This window comes from Cibotium barometz, chromosome 17 (genome assembly GCF_041138505.1).
Source record: "Cibotium barometz isolate CiBa-2024 chromosome 17, ASM4113850v1, whole genome shotgun sequence".
NCBI lineage: Eukaryota > Viridiplantae > Streptophyta > Polypodiopsida > Cyatheales > Cibotiaceae > Cibotium > Cibotium barometz.
The window spans coordinates 59,159,941-59,187,514 of NC_141062.1; the positions used below are offsets into that span (position 1 = coordinate 59,159,941).

The following is a 27,574-nucleotide window of genomic DNA, read 5'->3' on the forward strand; positions in this document are numbered from 1 at the left end:
GTCGACAGTTCAGCCCATGCTTTCATGCAAAAAACAGTAAAATGTATACTCACATGACATGTTTGATAATGAATGCAGCTCACTATATGGTAGGGGATTAAATGAGGCTAACAATAATGAATGCAGCTCTCTCTCTCTATGTGTGTGTGTGTGTCTCTCTCTCTCTCTCTCTCTCTCTCTCTCTCTCTCATGCACACACACATACACATATGGTGCATACGTACACAGATATGGCATGCACACACATGTATGTACACACACATATGGCAAGCACACAAACATGTACACACACACACATGCTGTGCACATGCGCACATACACATATGACTATTGAAATTAGGGTTAGGGTGCAATAATGCACACACACACACAAGATTGAGAAGCTTGAGAGCACACAAACTCACTAGATTAGAATGAACAAATGTGTGCCAAATACAAAAGATAAGTACACACCCCAAAATGAGTAGATAAGAGGGTGTACATACGCAAGGGGGAAAAAACCTCCTAGTGAGGGAAAAAGTGTCCCGGCGGTCCTAAGTGTGTTCACACACACCACTACTATATAATGCTACAAGTCCCCCCCTAGAGTAATAATGTGAACATGTACAGGGTATGGCCGATCAATCTTGAAAAGGCAGTAAGCCCAAAGCTTTACGAAAAGCTTTGAACTTTTCATGAGGAAGAGCCTTCATGAATAAATCTGCCATGTTGTCATGTGTAGGCACATAGACCAAGATGATCTCTATTGTAGAGAGTCTTTCCCTGACATAGTGGTAATGCACCTCAATGTGCTTAGTTCTTAGTGCGAGCATGAAACACTAGGTTCCTCTGCAACTGCTAATGCGCTCAGGCTATCATCGAAAATTGTAGTGCTAGACGACTATGACTATGTAATACCCAAATTAGCCATAAGACGTCTGATCCACACACACACTCAACTGTAGCTGTAAAATCTACCCTATACTCAGCTTCACAGCTAGAAGTGGCCACTGTAGGCTGCTTCTTGCTGAGCTAGGATATACATGAATCACCAAGGCGAAAGTAAAACCCACTAGTGGACACTCATGTGTCATAACATCTAGCCCAATCTGAATTACTGAAAGCATGCAGCTGTGACTCACCCCCCTTTGGATAAAATAATCCAAAATACTGAGTGCCCTGTAAATAGCAAAAAACCCGCCTAACAGCTTGCCAATGCTTCGTACCTGGGCTATGCATAAATCTACTCAACTGTGAGACCACATATTGTATATTTGGCCTCGTGTTGCACACATAAAGGAGGGATCCAACAGCCTGCTAATACAAACTAGCATCAAAAGAGTCTCATGCATCTTAAAGACTAAGTCGAGTATCTATCTCCATAGGTGTAGCCACCCATAGGTTTACAGTCTTCAAGATTAAACCTCTTCAATAGCTTCTGTATATATATGACAATACCATCATTGTGCTGCATAAACTGAATCCCCAAATAGTAATGCAAGGACCCCAAATCTGACATCTCAAACAATGAGTAGCATGTCATCAACATATAGAACGATGACCGAAAATGTGTCCTTACTAGCCTGCTTAAGGCCATAAAGAGCCTTTTTCAACTTGCATACTTTAGACTCTTCTCCTTTCACACAGCAAAACCAAGATGTTGCGATACATACAACTCCTCATGTAAATCACCATTCAAGAATGTAGTCTTAATGTCCAACTGATGTACATTCCACCCATGATGTGCTACCAAAGCAATGAGACACCTAAGGGTAGTCATATGAGATGTGGGTGCAAAGGTCTCATCATAATCAATGCCCTTTTGCAACAAGTCTGGCCTTGTAGGGATCAATGCTACCATCTGCTTTGCATTTTAACTTGTAAACCCAGTACCAATGGCCTTCTTGCCATGAGGTAGATGTGTCAAATACTAGGTGTCATTTTTGAGTATAGAGTTATACTCATCCTACATAGCATGCATCCAATGATCATCATCCTGTGCTTCCTCAAAGGAAATAGGTTCCTCCTCATTACATAAAGTAGAAATAAGAACATGATCCACATGAGAATAATCTCCATGATGAGATTCTGCACGAGTTTTGCTAGGTAAAGGAGCTGCCAACTTACTATCCCTCAATGTCCGCACAAGCCATTTTGGCATATGCCTAGATACTTCTATGGTTGCTCTCTCCTCATCCACTACATCCTCAATAATTGCCTCATCAAAAGGCTGATTTTACACATGCAAAGGCTGAATTTCAGCACTTGGTTGAGCATTCAATTGCTCTACATATGGCTGCCCTCCATTAAACAAAGGTAGGAGTGTTACCAAAAAAATATTTTTGTATTAACAGTAGGAATTTTTACAATGATAAAAATGACAATTTATACAACGATCACCCCATGAAAATACATATTCGAAAGATGGTCATACATATCCCTTGAAATTTCTTACATAAAGATAGTATCTTCCGCTTGCTTCCTTGGGAGCAGCAATACAAAATCATGAGCATTTTGTATTGCTTCCCTTATATTTAGTGGGTCGTAAATAGAGCGATATACATGCTTGTTGCAAACATCTTCATCACTATCCACCGAGATGGGATTGCTTCTTGATCCCGGATTACCATCGTCAGTCTTTGGCTTCTTAATCTCAGATTACCATCGTGATTCTTTGGTTGTTCATCTTCAACTCTAGTAGATCTACGTCTGCAAAGTACCTGAAACTTGGACATTCCATGAAAAAAATTTCATCAACATTAGTAGGCTAAGTGATATAAGGGATTTTCATCACTTTCCAAACATCAGGCAATCCTTTTTCTATCCATTCCATTCCCCACTTTTGGAATGATCCAGTGTGCAGATTTTCCACAGTGCAGAGAATTCACAGCAAAGTACACTCCATGATGGCCCCTAGCTTATTTGGGATGTAATTATGCATGTAGACATATGCACGGTCAAGGGCATTGATGGGAGTTAAAACACACTTTGATCCCCTTGCCCATATAGCACATATTGCTCACGACCCCTAGTTATTTCTTCAGCAATGACATTGTGACTAAAAAGTCTAAAGTGTGGCTCTAGTGCAAGTCTTTCATACTATAAGACAGACCTGTTTAGAAGCTCTACAGATGACAATGCCTCCTTTGTAGGTTTAGAGACATAACACAGATGACTAAAAAGTCTAAAGTGTGGCTCTAGTGCAAGTCTTTCATACTATAAGACGGACCTGTTTAGAAGCTCTACAGATGACAATGCCTCCTTTGTAGGTTTAGAGACATAACACACAGACACGAAGCATCATAGAAAATCAAAGACATTTATTTTTATAGCACATACCTAGTGCAAGACAACACACCAAGAGATAAGGCTAAAACCCTATTTAACCACAATAGAATAGAAAAGAAAAGAAGGGGAAAAAATTATTTCTTTGATGCATGCAAGCCGTTTTTTAAAAACCTAACCAGAGCATAAGCATGAAAGTTGATTTTTTCCCCACATTAAACCCTAATTAAACCACAACAGAGGTGCCCCATTAAACCAGAGCATAGGCACCAAAGCCGACCACTGAATGCCAACATATCAACTGGAATTGAAAGAGGAGGAGCATGAGGTCGAGCAAACGATTCAACCATAATCACAACATAAAACAAAAAGAACTGAGCCTAAGGATAGGGATGAGAGAAATCCCAACGTATCACCTAGAATCGGAAACTGGGGAGCATGAGGTTGAGCACGAGCCGTAGTAGCAAATGAGAAGAGGATGAGCACCATGTCATACACGCGCCTTGCCATCATATCGACACCAGGGAGGCCATCATATCAACGTTAGGGAGGAAGCATCATAGCCTCATGTCCCAATGTTGTTCCCCATAAAGAAAGATCTTTTAATTAACACATTTCAACTTATAATGTTAACATCTTTTAACATCTACTTTTTGGGTAGCTTTAATTAATTAATACCAAAGTAGATGTTGGTGGTGGCTTTATAGTATGGAGATCAACTCTTTATCCTGTTAACGTGATGTAAAGGGTATGAGTGATTTGATGGGCATTTAGACTATTTAGGTTTTGATCTTTCACTATGCCCAAATAAAAGGTCTTTAAAGCAACAGCCACAACTTATTCCTCTTAGAATCCTCCCAATTTCTCAAATCAGTACTTGTGAGCGCACATGAGCGTTTACACCACTGCGCTTGGGCGGGGTTGCTCCTGCCTCGTGCTGTGACGCATTCAAAGTTCAAACCTCGAGACTGTTCCTGAATACAACACCCCCCCCCCTTCTTCTCTCTCCTCTCTCTCTCTTTTTCTCTTTTTGACGGCCACCACTTAGAAGCGCAACCTCGAGCTCCGCTCTCCCTTGCCATAGCTGGGTTTGTTACTCCCTCCCTGTCTCTCTACACCCTTTCTTCTCTCTTTCGTTTTTGCTACCCCCTTGGGCCCTTACCTCCTGTGCAGCTCCAGCCGATGGCGACGGTAGTGATCACTGTGTGGTTGACGACGACGATGATGGTGGCGGCAAACGAAGGCTGCCCTTCTTCCAGCGGACAAGCAGCGCGGCTTTCCAAACGCAAGCATACACGGGCATGCCCATGGTATCTACTCTCTCTTTTCTTGCTTTATTTCGAGGTTTTCTTCCCCTGAAGTACCGAAAGCAAAAATTCCACCTTTTTCTTAGCTGAGCTCCTGAGCTCAAACGAATCTTGCGAGGACTGCATTTTCTTGAAACGCCACGGTCTTCTTATATATACATGGGACGGAAATTGCTCCAGCTGGTCAGCTACCAGCCTTGTGTAACCGTGATCCTTTTAACCTTCACTGATACTACGGCAGGGATACTTTTGTTTGCTTTGTGTTTTGCATAGAGAACAAGAGGTTTAAAGTAGCAGCGATAGGTTTGATTTCAGTTAACACACATGTTGTGATGTGTATGTAGGACATCGTGGTGCTGCAAGCAGGCTCCTACAGGATGGCAGCTGTTCCAGTTGGTTTTTCCCTGGCTTATATTGCTAGGCCTATGTATGCCTTGCATTGGCGCCGCAGGGCATAACATGTTCAGAACAGATGTGGAATGTCTCCGGTCTAGCCTTGATTCCTCAAAGGTTGGGATTATGGATACTGACAAGGCATCGAGGACAGTGGCTGATGGCCTTGGAAGAACAACCCAGCAAAAAGATCCACCACCAGGTGGAACTGGATCTTTTATCAAGGCAACATCAAGTGTGACTGCTCCGGATCTTGGCAATGTTAATTTAATGGGTAGCTTTAGAGCAGCAAAGTTGTTGGACCCAGGAGCTTCTCTGGCAGAGGAGGAGCTTGAATCTAGATCATCAGCTTCCTGCATGCCAACAGGTTGGACTTATGTGCAACAAGTCTTACTTAGCACATTTCCCCCAGTTGAATCAGAAGCCCAATTTGTTGTTCAAGCTTCTCCATCACAAGAGTGGAGTGTGTCTGCCATTTTAAACTGGGGTTCTCGTGCTCTTAATTCTGCCTCTTTGAAATTTCTGACTATAGTTAATGCACACAAAAATACAGGACTATTTGTTTTTAAGCCCTTCAGTACCAACACACAGTTTTGTACGGTTGGCTTTCAAGAAGCATTTGTTCCTCCAGGTGGTATACTCTCGATACCTGTTGTATACATACCTACGTCTATCGGTAAGGCAAAAGGTATGGTACTTGTGCAGACGAGTGCAGGTGGATACTTGGTGGAAACTCTAGGAGAGGGGATTCCGTCTCCTTACAAGTTGCATCCTCTTTCAGGTTTGATGGTTGTTTCAAAGGCAGAAGTGCAGCAGACAATCTACCTCTACAATCCATTTGGTGAACCGCTTTTTGTCAAGGAAGCCTATGCGTGGGTAGAAGCCAGCAATAGATTTTCTACTTGTTTTCAGCCAGAGGATGAAGGGGTACTCTGCAAGAGGTATGTCTCCATGCCCAGAAGCTCTAGTCTTAGCAGGCTCAACGTAAGACCAATAGGAGAGTGGGTTGTTGCTCCGCATTCTCTAAGTCCAATTGTGGTCTTGGGCGTTCCAGTTGATGATGGGGAGCATTTAGTAGGGACCTTGTGCTTAAAAATATATCGCCATTCTATGCGGCTTTATGAGATTCTGGTTGTGCCTTTAAAAACAGAGTGGGTTTCTCCTGGCAATGATAGTGCCGAAATCCTTGCAAGAACAAACTTGTTAGACTTTGGGGTGTTGATCAAAACAGAACTGGAAAGTGAATGGGCTGTGTATTTGGTGAATTCTGGGTTGGTTCCAGTCCAGGTTAGCAAGGCTTTTGCTCCAGTTCAAGACAACATATCAAGTAACAGGTTTACAGGAGAGTTGATACTGGATCCTGGAATTAAAAAGCAGGTTGCAACCATCACGTTCAGTGGTTTTGAGTGCATAACCATTTTGGCCTGCAAAGCATGTCAGTTGCCAGGACTTTGTGTTCAAAATCAGCTGATCATACACACCAATAGTACAATTGACCCATTTGTTGAGGTTTTGTACGGTGCTTTGATACTTCATGGGGCGAATAAATGTGCTGCTGCGGATATATCAACAGGCTTATTGGAACCAAGGATGTGCTTGGCAACTTCTACTGAACATACATATGATTCTTCTCATTGTCAGAATCATTTCAACATTCCATCCGCACCATCCAAAGTGAGTACTCATTATTCTCTGTAGTGAAACTTCAAGACTCAGATTTTGCTGGTTTTTCAAATCCCTCTTCTCTTTCCTTATCTGCTCATTTTTTCTAATGAAGTGGTGTGGGGTGATATTGACCAGTTTGATTGAAATAGCATTTATTTATGTGACTACATGTGGGGGGAGGGGTACATCCTGTAATGTCGAATGATGTTGTGGCAGCCTCTAGCTAGGAGGAAGTGGGGGCTCTAGATGTGCAGAAAAGCTGCCCATCTCCCTCACATAGCCTTGGAACGGCCCCTAGTGGCCACAAAGAGTGTCAATCAGGTTGGTCCATATAGACTTGTAGTAGCGGTAGCTGTATCCCAATGTGGAAAACTCGGAACCAAAATACTATTACTGTGATTAAGACAAATGTAAAATGACCACAATGAAAGAGTGCACAGAGCGGAAGCAGAGTGGCACTAGAATGTGCTGAACAGAGAGTGCAAGAGAGAGAGATATGGAGCAAACTATGCTGAATGTACTGAACCAAAACAGTCCCAAGCAAGAGACAGTGTTAGTCTCATAAGTGAGGGAGCAAATATGTACAAGACTGAATGAGAAATGAGAGTCCAGCACCCACTATTTATAGTGGGGAAGTGCTGGCCGACTGGAGCTCATAAACAGGCCGACTGGAGCTGTTGGACATGGCCGACTGGAAAAATGCCAGAATGGCTGGGAAAAATCCCAGAAAAATAGTAAAAAAGGGGTGGCCAGCCCACAAGCAAGGGCCATACAAAAGGGGACCAAATGGCCACCAGAAATGGGTAGAAACTGGGGATGAATGTGTTAACACACAACACCTTTCACAACACCATGAAAAATTGTAAGGAAAATGTTGTACAGCACTAGGGCCAGAATGGTCGACAAATATTGTATCAACGAGTTCTTGATTACAAGCAATTCTTCTAGATTTTCAAGTACACCAATGAGATGAAACAAAATCAAACAATTACTTTTGTTGATGTAGAGGATTTCCACTCTTCCCAATCTAGGGGAGAAAAATTCTGGTAGCCTCTTGTGCTTGATCCCTTGTGAGCCATAGGTCGCCGACTTTACTCCGGTGGCCTCTTGTGGTCCCCTCACGAATCCCTGGAGAGCCACTAGAGTTTACTCTGGTGGCCTCGTGTGGTCCCTTCACAAATCCCTTGAGAGCCATAGGTCCCAAGCCTAGCTTTGTATGGTCCCCTCATGAATCCCTTGCGAGCCATAGGCTTCCCAATACTACCTTGTGAAATTTCCCTCAAGCGCTGGTCCGGAAAAACTTACCAAGAACATGGACCACGTTCTATTAGTTCTTTGTAGATGGATACTCCAACTTTGAAGCAATGGTGTCGTTTCTAGAACTCTCTCTCCAGTTTCTTCTTTGAGAACTCCGGAAAAACTTACCAAGAACATGGACCACGTTCTATTAGTTCTTTGTAGATGGATACTCCAACTTTGAAGCAATGGTGTCGTTTCTAGAACTCTCTCTCCAGTTTCTTCTTTGAGAACTCCCTTTCCTTGATTGCTTTTTTACCCTGGTACTTGTGAAGATAGACTCCCTTGTCTTGCCTACGGTCTTATGAGGGAAAAGAGTCATCTATCTCTCTCTTTTGCAGGAACTCAACACCGGGCAGTCACCTTTTTGTTCATACTAGCCTCCATAGAATTAGGATAGGTGGCAGCCAAGACAGTTGGCGCAGTTTGTAGGGAAACAAATTAACAATTATGAGCATCATAGTGATAATATGGGAGAAAATCCAATTACGAATGCTCGTGGACCTTAGCACAATGCATAACGGGTAGGAACAATGATGATCATAGTATTCAGCTGAGAGCTATGTTGAGCATCAGAATTGTACGGCGAGGACCTATGTGTAGGAACCAAGTCAATAAGCTATAGTAGGTAGTAATACTGTAAAGTCCAGAATGTATTGTGGGTAGCAGAATATGAGAATAGAGAGCCGGCGTATAAGAGAGGCAGAGAGAGATCACGAGCAACTTCGTGTAGCCATAGGAGCAAGCCAGCTGTATGAGCGCACGCAGGAGAGAGGTAGCGAACCCACGAAGGCTCATCATCATGAAGATGAAAGTTGGCGAAGGTGGGACTATGGAGATCCACGTGGGAGTTGCCCATAACCATAGCAAATTAGGGAGCCCATCTCTTGGATGATAATGTTAAAAAAAAGGGCGCCTAAGTGAGGGTGCCCAAGCTGGGTTAAAACTTGTGATAAAAATAGATGCCCAATTTTACCAAGTGTCCATCCACCCACAAGCTTAGGTCAAAATACAATTTCATCCGCATGGTTTTATGGGACATGGTTCCGGACTTCCCTAGCCCCTTAAAACTAACACACAAATCAAGCACTTAAAACTAACACAAACAAACCAAGCAGACAAACAAAATAGGGCCTTCAAAAACCACGGTCCATACAATCATGAATGCCAGATTCATGGTCCATACAATCATGAATGCCAGATTCATGGTGCACTAGACAATCCCCCATTGTCAAGAGCTTCAGCATTATGCACTGGCTCTAGCTACGGACACAGTCTCTAGACCAATCATATGGGGCCAAGAATCACAGAGAGGTTTGCCGTGTCACCAAGTGGTGATGTCCCCTCCGGCTTCTAAACAATCGACCACAATTGAAATGCTTCCAAATAAGTTTTGGAGGAGCTGCAGATAATCTTTGAAGTAAGCTTTGTTCATCCACTTAGCTTCAATGGTTGGATAGTGACAAACTTCACTAAGTAGCACCTATGAATCTTGCCATTTGCAAGCTTGTTGGCAAGCCAATTAAAATGCAAAGTATTGAATAAACCGTCGCTAGTAAGAATTGTCTTGTTATATCCCTTAGGCTAACTTGAGGGTTAGATTGGCTAATCTGTGGTTTAGGGGGCCTAAAAGATCAATAAAGTAGGATAATTATAGTGGAGCTAACCTAAAGGTTCGACTATGACATTGAGGTGGGAGTCTAGTTGCATCAAGATAGGGATTGAGGTGGAAATGATTGAGGGTTTGACCATGACACTGAGGTGGAAGTCTAGTTGTATCAAGGCAGGGATCGAGGGGAAAATGATCACTCCAACTTAGCCTTAATATTTTTATCTTGGGGTGTCCTATTCCATGGGGCTAGTTAACCTAAGGTAAGCGGACTTGGTTTTCAATGAACAATTATCTGAGTGATTTTGCTAAATCGTTAAGCACATTGATCGGTTGGGCATCAGGTCTAGATGCTCGCATGTACATATATGAACTAGACTTAGAGAATGATAACACTGATATTGAGATCAATTGTTTGATTGGATAGATTTTATCTTCTAAGATGATGGGTGTTGTTTTGGAAAGGGTGACCATTACTTTCCTATAGTAGGGAGTCAAGACATCTAGGGGTCCACATATTTGTACTTGATGTTTTACTGACCTTTGTTTTTGTTGAGGCACATGTAATGGCCTTCGATGAAGTTTTAGCATGACTTTACTCTTTGGCAAATGATTGATAGGAACTTGAAGTACTCGACACTTCAAGTAGTTAGCGGTTGTAGGTCTCTTAGGAGCTGTGGAACATCAATGCGATGATCCTCAGGCCAAGCAAGTGGCCCAGTAAAGCCTCTACAAAACAATCCTTAAGAGAGTAGAAAATTCAGCCTATCTTGTATGAGAGAATCCAAACATCCATCATAATGTTCTACATTCTATCTTACAAAAACCAAGTACGAAGAAACAAACTTTTCACTGCTTTATTAATGTATATGTGAGATACAATTGGGATAGTATCTCCCGTTAAACTGGGCTCTAGCTTCTATTACTTGCTTACAACCTCTATGCATAAAAGTGATGATCTTGGTTTTGTAGGCTTTACGATGATCAAGGTGTGAGTGCCATGGCATGCCAAGCAATACATCGCATCCTTCCAGTGGAGCTACCATCTAGGTATCCTTGAATATGATTGTGGAGCTTTCCAAGGATGGGAATATCTTTCACATTCTTTTCTTTAAAAGCTGACTTTGTCTCATTTCCGAGTGCTTTATTCCCAAAGCGATGGCCATCTCTACAGAAATGAAGTTGTGAGTAGAGCAATCATCAATTAAAAAGAGAGTGGGCTGATCTCAATCTGTCCCCATGCTTTGCAAATCAGGATATCTTGTCTCGATGCCGTGTGTCTCCTTGGACCTCTAGAACTACATTCACCTTATCCTTCGCTTCTTTTGGCTTTGCATTTACTGTGCATTCAACAACTATCTGGTCTTTGATCCTTCCCTTAAAATAAAGCTCCCTTTACTGTTGTGAAAGTTGGTCTTTGATCCTTTACCCCTTGGGCTTATTCTCATAGTCATTTTCAGCTCTTTTGAACCCTTTGAACTTAGTTCTTGGTGTCTTGTCACCTTTTTGTAGGTTCGGGACAGCCTTGTTGTTGTTATTCTTGCCTCTTCCCATTTATGCATCCTTCTTGAACTTTACATGCAAATTCTCTACGGCTAGGGCTGAATTTGTGACTTGTTGCAATATTTAGTTCACATAAACCCTTGTTGTATGATGGGTTGAAGACTGGAATCGTCTTTCCTTTTCTTATCGTCCTCTGAAATTGTCGTGAAAGGAATGACCTTAAGTAATACCTTCCAAAATTTGGAGTTGTATGAAGTGATTGTCTCACCCTCCTCTTGGGACAACCAATCCCATTCCTTGGGAATGTGCTTTTCAAAGCTGGAGGGAAGAACTTGGTCTTGAATTCAGTCCATGAGGAGATAACCTTGCCGGAAAGCTTCTTGGCTAACCACTAGTTGCTAACAATATCCTTTAAGTGCATCCCAACTTGGCGAAGCTTTGACTTTTCTGAAAAATTCTCATTAGAGAAATCAATTTCAAATTGTGATATGAAAGATAAAGTTTATTAATATATATATATATATATATCACCATGGTTGTTCTCAAATTTGATAGACTTGTCTCGACTTGAACTCCTTGGCGCACTTGTGATGGTGGAAGTCCTTCTCTTTCTCCTTTGTCCTCTTCATTTAGAATTCCTTGAACCTATTTATGACGAGAAGACTGGGACATGGTAAGATTTTTCCATTTGAGCATATACAATGTGAGAGGAAAAGAATAAGAGGGAAAGAAGAGTTCATGATGAGGCTTCTCCTTCCCCCTTTGATCAGAGTAAGCATGGTTCTGTTTGATTTGCTCTTGATATGTTGGATTCCCTAAAACGAGATGGCTACATTTTTTGGGTAGGATTTGGAGAGGCAATCGATACTTGACGAAGGGTCTGAGACTTGGGCTTCATTGAATTCCTCCCTTGAGAGGCATAAAGATGGGGGTTTTGAACTTCAAGTTTCCACCACCGTTGTTCTTCGCTTCATTGAATTCCTCCCTTTAAGAGAGATGAAGATGGGGGTTTTGAACTTCAAGTTTCCACCACCGTCAATGAACACGTCTCTATTAGAGATCACACATTCTTTTAGTCTTATCTTTCTTATCCACAAAAGTGTTGCCACTTACCAAGGTGATAACAACATGCCCCATCTAGAGGTACTTTTGAAGTTGTCTAGTAACTTCATTTCTTTGATTGACCCGAGAAAACAATACATTTCACATGTGCTAACCATATATGCAATATGCTGTGCATAAACACTGGACTTGGATATTCTCTGATGTTAGTTTTACATGGTAATCATGTGCTGTGTAGAAGGTGATTAATGCAGATAAGAGAGAACAATGGGAATAGTGGAGAGAGAAGGTATTGCACGATTCAATGATGATTAGATTGATGTAAAGCTTCACCAAGTACAATGCTTTTGTAGCTTTAGAGACTCATCTGAGTGACTAACTGCTTATGTCAGATACATGTAATATGTAGATATCGTGCTTGATAGAATGCACAACGGAAGAAGGGAAAGTGGAAACATAGGAGAGAGAGTGAGAGAGAGAGATGGAGAGGAAACACAGGTATAGACCTGCTCTCAATATCACCAACCAAGAATACACGTCTCGAGCAAGAGGGGAGAAGACCTCGTATGTGAGGGACTGCAGCAAACAATGCTAAGCAATGAAAAAGTATGAGGGAGGGACCGGCTATATATATGCCCAGATGTAGGCAGCCGACCAGTTCACGACTAGGGAAAAAAGTGCCCAAGACTCCATAAAATGTGCAATAAATATGGGTAAATGGTGTGAGGGGTGACCAGCCCCTCTAGCTAACATGGTTAGCCCTAGAGGCTAAAATGGGACACCAAATAGGAAGCCAACAAAAGGAGATGATGTTTAACAGTCCTAACCACTTTAAGAAAGAAAGAAAGAAAGAAAGAAAGATATATTAAGCGTCTACTAAAGACCCAATGGGCCTATGAGATCAAAGTGATACAATAATGTCCATGGCATATCTCATCATGGAATGGAAAATAAAACAGAATGAAAACATAAATATAGCTATCTCACTGGGGTGATACAAAACTATCCATGGAATACTGAGAACATAAAAACATGGAGCAACCTCAGCTCCGAGTAGATGGTATACCACTCTCCAAGAGTGGGTTCACACATACTTACTCACCAACACACACGAGTGAGTGTTTACACACTTGCAACTCCGAATATCCTACATACCCCCCTTTGGAGTGAAGGTGGAGATGCCTAAGATAACCTTCATTAACCATGGCGATTTGGGCTCTAAATTGCAACACGCGATACAAAATATCACAGTGTGCAAACACCTGAAACTCTCCTGTAAGGCCTGCTATAAGAGCTTGACTAGTCACGACTCTGCCTACATTAGTTCCTCAAAGCAATCCCCTTGAGTAGGGATATGTCGAAAACAAGGAGCCTTTTATAGAAAATAAGGCTTACAAAAATAAAAAACACACAAGATTATTTATTAGATTTTGGGGGATATCCCATGCAGAGAACCCTTGACTCACGAACATAGAGAAGCTCAGAAAGCCTAATCACAATCTTTCTCATTGAGAGAAAGAATATCCATTGTTGTGAATGCTGCGTCTTCTGGTGGTGTGGATGCTTTTGCTGCGTCTTCATCTTCTTCTTTTTGGATAAGGTTGGTTGTGGCATGTGTCTTTTGCCCATCCTTTTGAAGCATTAGTCCTTTGTGTGTTTGAGCTTCTTGTAGAAGTTGTGCACCTTGATGTTTTCCCTTTCCCTTTCCCTTTTGTGAAGATGGCATTCTCTCGACAAGGATGGCTATCATTTCATCATATGACATTTCTCGAGCTACCCTCACTACAGTTAGGGTTTCGGAGTATTTTGAAGCCCCTTCTATGCTAGATAGAAGCACTGCTTTGATATCATCTTCATCAAGGTTTGCCTTTAGATTGGCAAGTTGTTGAAGGATTGAGCCTAAATTGCTCAAGTGTTCTCCCAAGGTAGTACTTTCATTCATTTTCAAATTAAAACACTTTTGCCTTAGAAATAGTTATTTATTTTGTTACCAAATAAATTCTCAGGTTTGTCTGATACCTTCTTGGTTGATTTGTCAAAATCCACGTGGTGGATGAGACTATCTGTGTAACACACGGAAGCTCTGGGAGTCTTCTTTCAGACCTAAACACCACTTAGAACATGCTGATGCAAAAATGCAGACAGAAGGGAGAGTAGAGAGAGAGATAGCTGGAAATTCAGTATATTCATATGGTACAAAAAGGTACCCTAAGTCTACAGCCATAGGCTGTCTTCTTGAAAAGGTGGAATACACCAAAACAGTCCTACACTAAGGACCCACTCCATAAGGGAGTGAATGAGTCTATCCTTGAGCACACATGCCTATTTATAGGCCCTTTGGACCCTTGGAGTGCTGGCCGACTGGTCATAAATCCACAAATAATGAAGCGCCTGCAGCAGCCGCCTTCCTCTGGTACAGCCGACTCTCCTCTGGTTCAGCCGACAGACCCTTCATGCAGCCGACAACATCCTCTTCATGTCCTTCTCCTAGTCCCATACTGCCACATCTGCACTTTGTGCTCAAAATCCTAGTTCTAGTCATCTTTTCCTGGCTGCCCTTTTAGGACTAGCTTCTGGACATGTCCATGGGCAAACTTGCACAGGACATCCCCCTCTGCTAAACTTGATGACGGGATTCCAACCTGTTCTTGGATGACTGTCATCATCCCTTTCTATTCCCGAAGTCCCTCTGTCATCCATCCATCTCTGGCAACCCTTTTCACTGAAAACCCAGCCCGGTCTCCAAAACCACTCTGACTTTGAATAAAATCTATGCATCTGCTCCATCCAGTCCCCAATCTGTTCCTACCCTGACTGTGAACACTGTCTTGGTCTTCATTCCTGAGAAATGAGTCTTGGCACTCACTCCACCCCTTGGAGGATAATCCTCCCTTGGGACCGTTGCCCGAAAACCTATCTGGCTCACATGACTGCCATCCCTTCTGGCTTTGTGGAACACCACCAACAAAGCTCCTCGGAGCTCTTCCCGATCTTGTGTTCCTTGCTTTGGGCGTCGTATCCGTTGAACATGCTGATACAAAAATGCAGACAGAAGGGAGAGTAGAGAGAGAGAGAGAGAGAGCTGGATATTCAGTATATTCATATGGTACAAAAAGGTGTTGGGTTAAAGCCCTAAATGACCCCTCAATGTGTATATTGTACATGTATTTTAAAGGCTTAGAACATTTAAAGCCTTGGCCATGTTCACATTGGACATGGCCACATTATTTTTAAAGTCACTTGAATAAAAGGAAAGGCCAACAATACAAATCGTATGGCCATTTCCCCCAACCTACGAATTGCTCTCCTCTCTCAATTTTCGATAGCTCACGTCCCTCCTTTTCTCTGTACGCTGAAAAATGACATTCCAGAGGAGGTTTGGTCTGGCAAACCTGCCTCTTATGATCATTTGAGAGTGTTCGGCTGCGCAGCTTTTGTTCATGTACGTAATGACTTGAGAACAAAGCTTGATATGAAGTCCATTAAGGGACTCTTCCTCGGTTATGGGGAAGAAGGTGAAATGGGCTATAGAGTGTGGTTACCACAGTTTAGAAAGGTAATTCGCAGCGGTGATGTAGTATTCAACGAGGCAAAGTTGCTCAAAAATGCTACATCTGCTGAATTTGACAAGAAAAGAGTCAAATTTCAGCCTCTTGTGCCACCCATTGGTGTTGAAACAGAGCCTCATGATGCATTACCACAGGCTGAAATTGATAATCAGCCGGTTAACCTTGAGCCAGAAGAGGTAGGACATGATATTGATGCTCCTAATGAGGATGGACAGCCACCTGCATTGGCTGAAAATGATTTTCAGCAACATGAACAAGCTGAAAATGAGTTGCCTCTCGATGTGGAACCATTGCCTGAGAATGTAGATCATTGGGTACGCAGGTCCACTTGTTTGAGAAGGCAACCGCAACGTTTTGATCCCTCTTTGCATCATATAATGTTGTCAGATGAGGGTGAGCCTCTTACTTACAAGGAGGCAAAGTCATGTGAGTTGAGTAGCAAGTGGGAACTTGCAATGCAAGAAGAAATGAAATCTTTGCATGCAAATGATACTCGGGATCTTGTACCATTGCCCAAAGGGAGAAAGGCTCTTCCTAACAAATGGGTGTACAAAGTCAAGTGTGTTGATGGAAAACCCAAGTACAAGGCAAGATTGGTTGCCAAAGGATATGCACAGAAGGAAGGGATTGATTTTCAAGAAATCTTTTCCCCTGTTGTGAAGCTTACCACATTGCGTGTCCTTTTTGCTCTCGCTGCAATACTTGATTTGGAATTGAATCAAATGGATGTGAAGACAGCTTTTCTTCATGGTGACATTGAAGAGGACATCTACATGAAGCAACCTGAGGGTTTTGTTGTTCCTGGAAGAGAGGAATTGGTATGCAAGCTGAAAAGAGCACTGTATGGTTTGAGACAGTCATCACGGCAGTGGTATAAGAAGTTTGACACTTTTATGCTGTCTCAAGGCTTTAAACGCAGCCATGCATATCATTGTTTGTATACGAAAAAGGATGAGGATGGGAGTCCTATTATCCTTGTTCTTTATGTGGATGATATGTTGATTGCTGGGAAACATAAGACCAGTCTTGATGCTCTCAAACGCAAGCTGAATTCAGCTTTTGCTATGAAGGATTTAGGTGATGCAGGGCATATTTTGGGCATGCGTGTTAAAAGAGATAGAAAGCTGAAATTGCTGTTTTTATCTCAAGAGAAGTACATTGCTAAAGTACTTGACAGGTTTAATATGGCTGATGCTAAGCCTCTTGGAGTACCTTTACCTCCATACACTAAGCTTAGCAAAGCAGATTGCCCGAAGGATGATATGGCAGTGAAAGCTATGAAGGGAATCCCTTATGCATCAGCTTGTGGTTCCCTCGTGTATGCTATGGTTGCTACTCGTCCTGACATTGCTCATGCAGTGGGAGTTGTCAGTAGATACATGTCGAATCCTGGCAAAGCACATTGGGAAGCTGTCAAATGCATTTTGAGATACTTGTTAGGTACACAATCAAAGTGTATCTCTTATGGCAAAAGTGACCTAAAGTTGCAGGGATATTGTGATGCAGACATGGCAGGTGACTTGGACACCAGGAAATCTACCAGTGGCTATGTCTTTACTATTGCTGGTGGTGCAGTCTCTTGGTGTTCTAGGTTGCAGAAAATTGTGGCATTGAGTACTACTGAAGCTGAATATATTTCAGCTACTGAAGCTTCAAAAGAAGCCATATGGCTGGGCAGACTTGCAAAGGAGCTTGGCATGCCTGTGAGTACTCCAGTCTTGGGATGTGATAGCCAGAGTGCTGTCTATTTGGCCAAGAATGCCATGTTTCATGCTCGTACCAAGCACATTGATGTGCGGTACCACTTCATACGACAGGTATTGGAGGATGGTCTAGTCACCTTGACTAAGATCAACACACAGGATAACCCTGCAGATGTTCTCACCAAGAGTCTTGCTAAGGCTCAACATGAGCATTGCATACAGATGGTGGGAGTTGGATAGCTTAAAGACGTCATTTATGCCTTTAAGTGGGAGGTTGTTGGGTTAAAGCCCTAAATGACCCCTCAATGTGTATATTGTACATGTATTTTAAAGGCTTAGAACATTTAAAGCCTTGGTCATGTTCACATTGGACATGGCCACATTATTTTTAAAGTCACTTGAATAAAAGGAAAGGCCAACAATACAAATCGTATGGCCATTTCCCCCAACCTACGAATTGCTCTCCTCTCTCAATTTTCGATAGCTCACGCCCCTCCTTTTCTCTGCTCACGCTTGTGTTCTATTGCCCCAACCTTGCACGCCTAGTCTTGGTCTACCACTTGGTGCCTTCTTCTCTCCACAACAAAAGGTACCCTAAGTCCACAGCCATAGTCTCCCTTCTTGAAAAGGTGGAATACACCAAAACAGTCCTACACTAATGACCCACTCCATGAGGGAGTGAATGAGTCTATCCTTGAGCACACATGCCTATTTATAGGCCCTTTGGACCCTTGGAGTGCTGGCCGATTGCTGGTCGGCCAGCCGATTGGTCATAAATCCACGAATAATGAAGTGCCTCGAGCCGCCTTCCTCTGGTACAGCTGACTCTCCTCTGGTTCAGCCGACAGACCCTTCATGCAGCCGACAGCATCCTCTTCATGTCCTTCTCCTAGTCCCATACTGCCACATCTGCACTTTGTGCTCAAAATCCTAGTTCTAGTCATCTTTTCTTGGCTACCCCATCTGGACTAGCTTCTGGACATGTCCATGGGCAAACTTGCACATGACATCCCCCTCTGCTAAACTTGATGACGGGATTCTAACCTGTTCTTGGATGACTGTCAGCATCCCTTTCTATTCCCAAAGTCCCTCTGTCATCCATCCATCTCTGGCAACCCTTTTCACTGAAAACCCAGCCCGGTCTCCAAAACTACTTTGACTCTGAATAAAATCTATGCATCTGTTCCATCCAGTCCCCAATCTGTTCCTGCCCTGACTCTGAACAGTGTCTTGGTCTTCATTCCTGAGAAATGAGTCTGGCACTCTCACTCCACCCCTTGGAGGATAATCCTCCCTTGGGACCGTTGCCCGAAAACCTATCTGGCTCACAGGACTGCCATCCCCTCTGGCTTTGTGGAACACCACCAACAAACCTCCTGGGAGCTCTTCTCGATCTTGTGTTCCTTGCTTTGGGCGTCGTATCCGTGGAACATGCTGATGCAAAAATGCAGACAGAAGGGAGAGTAGAGAGAAAGAAAGAAAGAAAGATTTTATTAACGTCTTCCAAAAGACCGAACTCGGTCTATGAGACAAATCATTGTACCTGTGTGGGGTATCCTCTGTCATCCCAACAAAATGAAAAAGTAATGAACTAAAAAAGCTGAATCTGGGTGTGCAATAAGTACAATGAGTGGGGGAGGTGATGGAGCTCTACTACTAGGAGAATGCAAAGCTATATGCATGGAGTATACAATCATGATATGCAACCTAGCTAGCTCCATCTTGTACCATACTGGGGGTATAGAATGGTATACATCAATGAGGGGGGTGTCCACAGCTCCCTGAAGAACATGCCTGGGTCTACTCTGAAGTGAGCCAGTCGCTCCGCACCCTCTCTGTGAAACTGAGCCCTGATCTCTGTCATCTCTCTTTGGTATAGGCGTGGGGTCCGAAAGCCAGGTGTCCTCTGTCTCGTACAGGCTCTGAGTGTCTCTGCTCTCTGGAGAGTAATTCCCTACTGTGTAGGGGCCGGGCAGTGGGGTGGATCTCTGAAAAAATGTAGTAATCTGTGTCTGTCGTCCCCCCTCTGGAGCTGTTTGAGCCTGTAATGATGTCTCTCTGTGACGTTGTATGTCTAGAATGAATCTCCCCAGTATGCGCTGGTCTGCTGCCTCAAAGATCTGGCGTAGGGAATGTGGCTCTCTGAATAAAATGGGATATCTCTCTCTGATGGTTGTATATGCTCTGCATCTGCATACATAATGCTTCTCACTCTCCACCTCCTCTCTGCACAATCTGCATACCCTCTCCTCTCGGGGGCTCCGTGCTGCTCTGCCAGTCTCGATCTCCAATCGATGTGATGAGACTCTAAGCTGACCAATAGCTACTCGGGAGCCGTGTGGTAAAAAGCCCTCCATGTATCTAGGCCTCTCTTTAAATTCATCATCAGTGATACTCATGAAGTGATCCGTGTAGTATAGCATCTTCGGTGGAAGAGGCTGTGTAGGTGATATCCATGTCTCTCGTGTATAGAGCTGCCATAGGTCTTGTCTCAATACTCTGTTCCTCTCACTATGAGAGAGATGGATATGTGGTGCATCCCTGTCATACTAGAATGGTGGTAGATGATCCATGTCTAGGCCATGCTGTGAGAACCAATGTGTGATCTGAGCATACCATGATCCTCTGTCTCCTGCCTCAGCCAGCTGTCTAGATGCCTCAAAAGCTTTGTATGACAATCTGTCATGTGGCATCTCTCTGAATCTGTCTAGCAGGCATATAGTCTGGAATATGGCCTCTACCATCATAGGAGGTGCAGCAAACTCTACTCGGATGATGTCATGAGGTACTGACGGTTTGCTGCGTATCATGCGGGCCATCATGAGGGCCATCATGAGGGCCTGTGGTCTCTCTATCTGTGTCCACCAATGGGTAGCAAGTCCTGGTGCCCATACCGCTGCTCCATACATCAGTGCTGGTGTGACTTCGTCCGGGGCTCCTGAAAATGCGCCTGGTGGCACTGTCTCTCTAGCATAGCCAATGCTGCATATCCCCGTGTCAATCTGGCTCTAGCTGCTGAACCCATGCTGAAGCGCGTGGCTGCTGCTGCAGAGAAGGTAACCCCTAGGTACACGTATGATGTCACCACCTCCATCTGGCGTCCTGCGAGAGTGAATGTCAGCTGACACCTGCCCTGTCTCGATGTATGAAAGACCATAACCTTGGTTTTCCCAAGGTTCACAGTAAGACCCCTCTGTGTGCAGAAATCATCGAGTGCATGTAGATGCTGCTGTAGACCTCCTGGAGACTCAGACACTAATACAATATCATCAGCATAAAGCATAATATGTACTGAGGTACCTGCTAGATCAACTCCATCTCCGCCTCCCCGTGTAATGAAGTCAGCCACCTCATCAATGTATAACCCAAATAGCGTGGGGGAAAGTGGGCATCCTTGCTTCACACCAATGGTGCTAGCAATAGTCTCGGACATACCTCCTGGGCATCTGACTTGCCCAAAAACCTGCTCATATAATGCATAGATGCCCCATGTCATATCTGCTGGTATGCCAAGAGACTGCATGCGCTGAAAGAGCCTCTCTCGTGGTACTGTGTCAAATGCCTTGCGGAAATCCACAAAGCAGCAATAGAGCTTTCTCTTCCTTACTCTAGCCTGATCGATCATACATCTCAAAGTGAATACATGGTCAGTGGTAGAGAAAGCTCTCCTGAAGCCTGCCTGCCCTGATGAGTGTAAACCTGCTCGCTCAGCATATAAGCTAAGCTCTTGCACCAACACTGCACCATAGAGTTTGGCCAACACGTGGCCAACTATAACCGTCCTGTAGTTGCTCGGATCGAGCATATCCCTTGTTTTGTGGATCGGCACAATGGTGTGCATCGTCCACTCCGCAGGCAAACCCCTGCTAGTGCCCTGTTAAACAGGTGTGCAAGAAAAGGAGCCAAAGAATCTACTACATATATGAGATGCTCACCCTATAGGCCCATATGGTCGGCGGCCCGTCCATGCTGTAGGCGGCGGATAGCTTCCTTTACCATCGAGTGGGTAAAGAAGCTAGCTGTGGTAGGTTGAGGCTCCTGTGGCTGAGGTATAGGTGGCTGCTGTGGGGCGTGGTATAGGCCCTCTGCATGTGTGCCATGTTTGTGGGTCTGCAATGGGTGTCAGTGCCCGGGGCTCTCTGAAATGCCGCCATGAGATAGGGGTATCTCTACTCATGAAGAAATGAAAGATCTCTAGCTCCTGTATCTGTGCGAAGGCTCGCCTTTTGCGGCGAGTAAGTCTCCTCATCTCTCTCCTCGACTCTTGCTCTGTGATGGCTCCCAAGGCTCTCTGTATGCGGAGCCGTGAGTATAGGGCTCTGCACTCGTCATCATACCATCTGTTTTGGGGCATAGTCCCAGATCTCGCAGGCTCTCCTGAGTGGACACGATGTGGGAAGCTCTGTAATGCAGCCGTGTGTAGGAGTGATGCCAGCTGGGCTGTAATGGTATCCATAGGTGCCAGGGGATCCACGAGTAGGAGCCCATCCTCTACTATGCCAGTGTATATGTCTGCCATGTCATGTGTGAAGTAGATGGTAGTGTGTGGTGTCGGTATGTGGGGGGCTGGTGATACTGGTGATCCGGCTAGTGAAAATGCCAAGTATGTATGATCTGCCCCAATAGGATGAGGTGGGATGGAGAATGAGGTGACAAGCTGTGATGCCTCCAAAAAGATCCCATAATGTAGTCCACCACCGTGCCTCGGGTCCGTGTATGACCCCCATGTGGGAAGCATGTCAGCCCTCCTGATCCCGGCCACTGTAGCATCCCGTTATAAATAACGAGACGATGCCTGGCTCCCAACTCTAGTAAGTGGTCCCCATAATGTCCTCTGTGTGGTCCAGTGTCCTCTGATGCCCGACTAGCCCCTATCTCCTCTGGATCCACAGGGTGGAGGATCTCCATGTCATCATAGTCATACACCTCACACTGTCTGCTCTGTGTGTGGGCATTGAAGTCACCCATAAGAAATACTTCCCCTAGTGTAGAATAATGCATAATCTCCTCTGACAGACAAGTGTATGGCGAGGCTCCTGTCTCCTCCTCTTGTGGCATGTCCTCTGTAATGACATAGGAGGATCCTGATGGAGGAAAGTAACATAGGGCTATGTATATAACCCTGTCCTGTGAGAGCTGTAAGCTGATCCACATGTATCTGGCCTCTGGATCATGTGCTACCACTCTCAGTCTCCCCTGTAGCTCTCGTCTGAATAGAACTGCTACTCCCCCCGACCCTCTCGAGGTACCCTGGCGTGTGGTCCTCTTGTATGCTGACTCCCACTGGAATCCCTCTACTCGAGGTAGCCCTCTCTCTGGGCTCTGATGTGTCTCTGTCAGAAGTATGATGTCTCTCCCCACCATAACTGTCATGTGCATCATAGATGCCATGGACATTCTCAGGGCTAGATCCAGAAAAGGCAACCAGATAAAGAGTATAAACCAGGTAGAAAAACCAGGACGATGGAGCACAGAGCACCTTTTGCAGTGTAGATTGAAGCAAGGATTGGAGAAGAACCAAAAGGATGCTGTCGGCTGCTCACAGAACCAGGCGGCTGAAACGCATCAGAAGATGGTAAAGCATCAGTCGGCTGTAGGCGCTAGGGTGTGCGTGGACTGGAGTCCAGTCGGGCAGCAGCATGCGCAGGAGTAGATCCAGTCGGCTGTGCTTAAAAGGGCATTAATGAATTAATGAACTGGCCGACCAGCAGTCGGCCAGTTCCCCATGGATTTCAAGGGGCTATAAATAGCCCAAGTGCCCATCATTGTATTCATTCTCTCCCACTAGGGGATTGGATCATTAGAGGTCCCATAGGGGACAGATTTAGGTGTCATCACCTTTTATGTAAGGCAGCCCATGGCTGCAGATTCAGATACCTTTTTGTATCATAGATAAATATACTGAATTTCCAGCACTTCTCTCTCTCTCTCTACCCTCTCTCTATATCTGCGTTTTTGCATCAGATGGTTTCAGGTGGTGTTTAGGGCTGAAAGAAGACTCCCAGAGCTTCCACGTGTTACAATAACATGCTCCAGTTGTCCAGGCTGCACCCATAGTGAACCATTACAGTTCCATATTGCCATATGTATCTCTGTCAGTGGCCTGGTCTGTGTCCCATAGGCCCCAAACCGCTAATCCATGGGCCGGCCACCATCAGTGATGACCCGACCATCTCGATAGAAGGCCTTCTTGCCTTCTCTCCTCGCGTGTAAGACTCGTGGCATGCAAGCTCTCCTATGCTCTAGCTGCATCCTCGTGAGATCATCATCCAAGAAAATAGGAGCTCCCTCTAAGCCTCGTAGTATGACTCTCTTCCTCATGAAGGTGACCCTCTCCATCTCTCCTGCAAACTGTAGGATGAGGGCTCGCTTGCGTGTTGAGTCTTTCCCGGCTCTCCATGCTTTGGTGAAGGGGAGAGGGTCCTCTTCCCTGTAGCCTAGCTTCATGCATAGAAGCTGTCCATCTTTCTCGGGAGTGGAGTTGGGTGTCTCGGCTATACTTGTGACTCGAATGTTGAGGCGGCGGGCATGCCTCATCTTCTCCTCCTCAATGGTGGTGTGAATGATTTGATGTTCTTCCCTTTGAGTCTCCTCCCTCACTTCTTTGCGGGTGTTCTTCTTCACCACCTCAACCCATCCTGATTGCTTGGCTTCGAGTTTTCCCTCCATGTCCTTTGTGATCTCCTTGGAGATCTCTTCTTTGATGGCCGTGAGAGTGTTCTCATTGATCTCCCCTTCTTCCTTCTCGATGTTCTTGACGGCTACCAGTTCCACTTTCAATGCACTCACCTCCTCATTGAAGTTGGAATTGGATGTCTTCTTATTCTCCTTGATTAGTGCCTTCATTGCCGTCTCGAGGGCCTCGAGTTTCTCTTGGAGACTCAGGGCCATTCCTCGAGATTGAGGAGAGAGAGAGAGTTATGTTGCTGCCTTGGGGGCCTGAGCAAGGGTGGCAGAGAAAAGGGAGCGCACACCCTAGCGGAGAGGGGGGCGGACTAGCATATTGCCGGCAGTACTGGCCGCCAGTGGCGAACAGAGAGGGCGGCTACGCACAGAGGCGCGAAGTGAAGCAAGCGGCGAACAGTGCAGCAATTTAATATGCGGAAGCTTCGGAGAAGGATCGGTACTTCAAAACTCAGAAAACAGCACTCTTTTCGCGACGGAATTAACGCACAAACTGAAAGACGATGTGCAGAAAAATAGAGAGAGAAGGGGGAGATGGAGAGGACACAGTATTGGGTCCCAATTACCCTCTGTAGGGCCCCCACCACGGATGGTGTATTTGCTTTATTAGAATGATGTAAATCTGAAAACAAATACAAAGTACTTGACCTTTTCTTGGCTGGAAAACCTGCCCTTGACCTTCAGTCCTTCACCCCTTTGCTTTAGCAAACTCTTGGCTGTCCTGGCCCTTGAATGCTTGATGCTCTTGGTGAATTATTAGATGACTACAATAAATTCTTGGCTGGGCTTTTATACTTCTCATATCATCCAGTCGGCTGGCTTCAGGGAGCTCCACGACTGAGTTTTATTAAATAAGTGTTTTCACACTATGAATACCTTCTGTCCAGCCTGCGCATGTGTTCACACTGCTGTCCAGCCTGCGCAGCCTTCTGGGGCAGCATCCTGGTTGCTGGGCACCATGCACATGAACCAAGAAGAGTCCCCTGACTGCTGGACAGCCCTGCGCAAGGGTACTGTACTGCTGGGCAGTCTGTGGGCTGTCCCACACTTGGCTGACAGCCATTCTAGACCTTGTTGCCCAGCCGGCTGGCTGTCCCAAGGTCCTAAGGCTGGCCGACAACCCTTCCAGCCCAAGCCATGGCTGGTGGGCACAATGTGGGCCCTCCTGGCCCCTTGGGGGTGGTTCTACACCTCCCCCATGCCCACACTACAAGTGCAAGTGCAAGATCTTCTAACTTGGGGTAGCCCTATGGGCTGGCCCCATCTCTACATGCAAACCTACATGCCTACAGAGGCCTGGCATCCAGTTGCAAACCAGATACACAGAACATCTGACATCATTCCAGAGCGAGACTCACAGCGCGGACTGGCACTGCTTCATGTGCAGGACAGTGCACACCTGACCTTGGACTCATGTGCAGGACAATGCACACCTGACCTCGGACGACTGAGATGGATCCCTGGCTGACTCGTCCCGGACTGGGCTCACATGGGACCAGTTCACCATCCCAGGTCCTGCACCTTCTGTACAGAAACGTCTACGTGGCATCCAAGTGCGGGATGCACGTGACATCCCCTTCTGCTTAACTTGACGGAAGCTGCATAGCCTCCAAATAATCCGTCAATAATGCCGGATAGTCTTCGAAAAATTCTTTGTCGAGCCATACCGCTTCATGAGTTCCTCGGTCCTGAAACTTCGTGAGAAACTGTCGTAGTCTTCGGCCTGAGCCATGCTTGCAACGGTGCAGCAGGATCTGTTCTGGAACCATTACTTCTGCTTCATCAATGATGTCTGGTTCCGCTTCGTCTTTGACCTCTGAAGGGGGTGGACCTGCATATGGCTTTAACCAACTGACATGAAATACATCGTGCATAGTCCAACTCGGAGGTAGCTTTAACTGCATAGACACCTCATTAATCTTTTTCCGGATGGGGAATGGTCCGAAGCTCCTGAAAGACAACTTTGGGCATCGCTTGCCCACCTGCTTCAATCTTTGCTTCATAATCCGAAGATATACCCAATCTCCTTCTGAAAACTTCATGTCCCTTCGGTCTTTATTGGCCTGTCGAGTGTAGGCCTCTTGCGCTTTAGCCAATCTGTCTTTCACGGACTCTAGGATCTCCTGGTAAGACTCCGTCACTCTGTTCGCCTCCGGTACGGAAGACGAAGTCATGGTTAACAACGACTGGAAAGGCCTTCCAAACGCTGCCTCATATGGAGTCCTGCCAATAGCTGAAGAAAAAGAGTCATTCAAAACAGCTTGAACTAAAGGCAAAAACGATTCCCACTTACCTTGCTGATCGTGGACATAACACTTCAGCACATCAAAGGCCAACTGGTTGTATATCTCTGTCTGGCCATCTGTCTGTGGGTGGAATGCACTGGAAAAATTCAACTTAGTACCAAAATTATCAAACAATGCCCTCCAAAAATGACTGGTAAACTTGGCATCTCGGTCTGACACTATGGTCCTAGGAATCCCACCAATCGGGTACCAATGCCGAATGAATAGCTGGGCGACATCCTCGGTGGTCACATTGGCCCTGCAAGGAATAAGCATCACAAATTTGCTGAACCTGTCAACAATAGTCAAACACTGTGTATTACGCTTACTCGGACTGGGAAGCAGATTTGTGACAAAGTCCATCGAAATGTCTTGGAAAGGACCCTCAGGAATTAGCAAAGGCTGTAACAACCCTATCTTCTTTCCACGAGGAGCTTTCACCTTTTGACAAATGTCACAGCGTTGTACATATGTAAACACATCACGCCTCATCTTTGGCCAATAGTATTGCCTTTCTAATTTCTCCAGAGTCGAATTCATGCCCCTATGACCACCTGTAATGGCGTCATGGGCATCATGGAGAAGAGCTGCCCGGAATGATTTCATGACACACAGTCGGCCTTTGTAGTAAAGCCAACCATCGCGTATCAGAAAATGGCATGGTCCTGTGGCATCCAATGCCTATTCCCACTGTGTACCGAATTCCTCGGAATCCGCGTACGTGTGCTTCATGTCTTCTAGTCCTGTACCAACAAGGTCAAGTCTAGTGGTCTGAATCGCAGATACTTGTCCCTTCCTGCTCAAAGCATCGGCCACTGGGTTGGCCTTTCCTGGAAGGTACTCAATCATGCCACCAAACTGCTGGAATATCTGACTCCAACGGTGTTGTCGATCACTCCACTGTGCACTTGGCATCGTCTGAATCCAGCGCAATGCCTGATGGTCAGTGCGGACCTCGAAGTCACGGCCATACAGGAAATGTTTCCAATGTTTCAAGGCCTGTATAACTGCTAGGAGTTCATGATCATAGACTGAGTAGTTCTTTTCGGCGGGCAGTAACTTACGAGACATGTAAGCTACCGGATGACCATTCTGTTGCAATACACCTCCAATTGCGATGTTACTCGCATCGGTGATCACCTGAAATGGTTCGTCCCACGAGGCAAGGGCTAAACAAGGCGCTTCTGACAAAGCCACCTTGAGGTTCTGGAATGCCTCCAACGCTCGTGGAGTC

General features: G+C 45.1%; 1 protein-coding gene across 4 annotated transcripts in view; it reads left to right on the forward strand.

Moving 5' to 3' along the window:
* The first annotated feature begins 4,131 nt into the window (after nt 1-4,131).
* Nucleotides 4,132-27,574, forward strand: part of LOC147630234 (uncharacterized) — an 80,699-nt gene continuing 57,256 nt past the window's right edge. Inside the window, exons 1-4 of one of the 4 annotated variants that reach the window (XM_086811901.1) lie at nt 4,288-4,574; nt 4,916-5,331; nt 5,518-5,652; nt 5,746-6,638. In XM_086811901.1, the coding sequence (XP_086668027.1) occupies nt 4,447-4,574; nt 4,916-5,331; nt 5,518-5,652; nt 5,746-6,638 (1,572 nt within the window). In that variant the 5' untranslated portion in view covers nt 4,288-4,446. Of the gene's footprint in view, nt 4,575-4,915; nt 6,639-27,574 lie in introns of all 4 variants that reach the window. The other 3 variants (XM_086811898.1, XM_086811900.1, XM_086811897.1) reach the window with 3 other exon arrangements.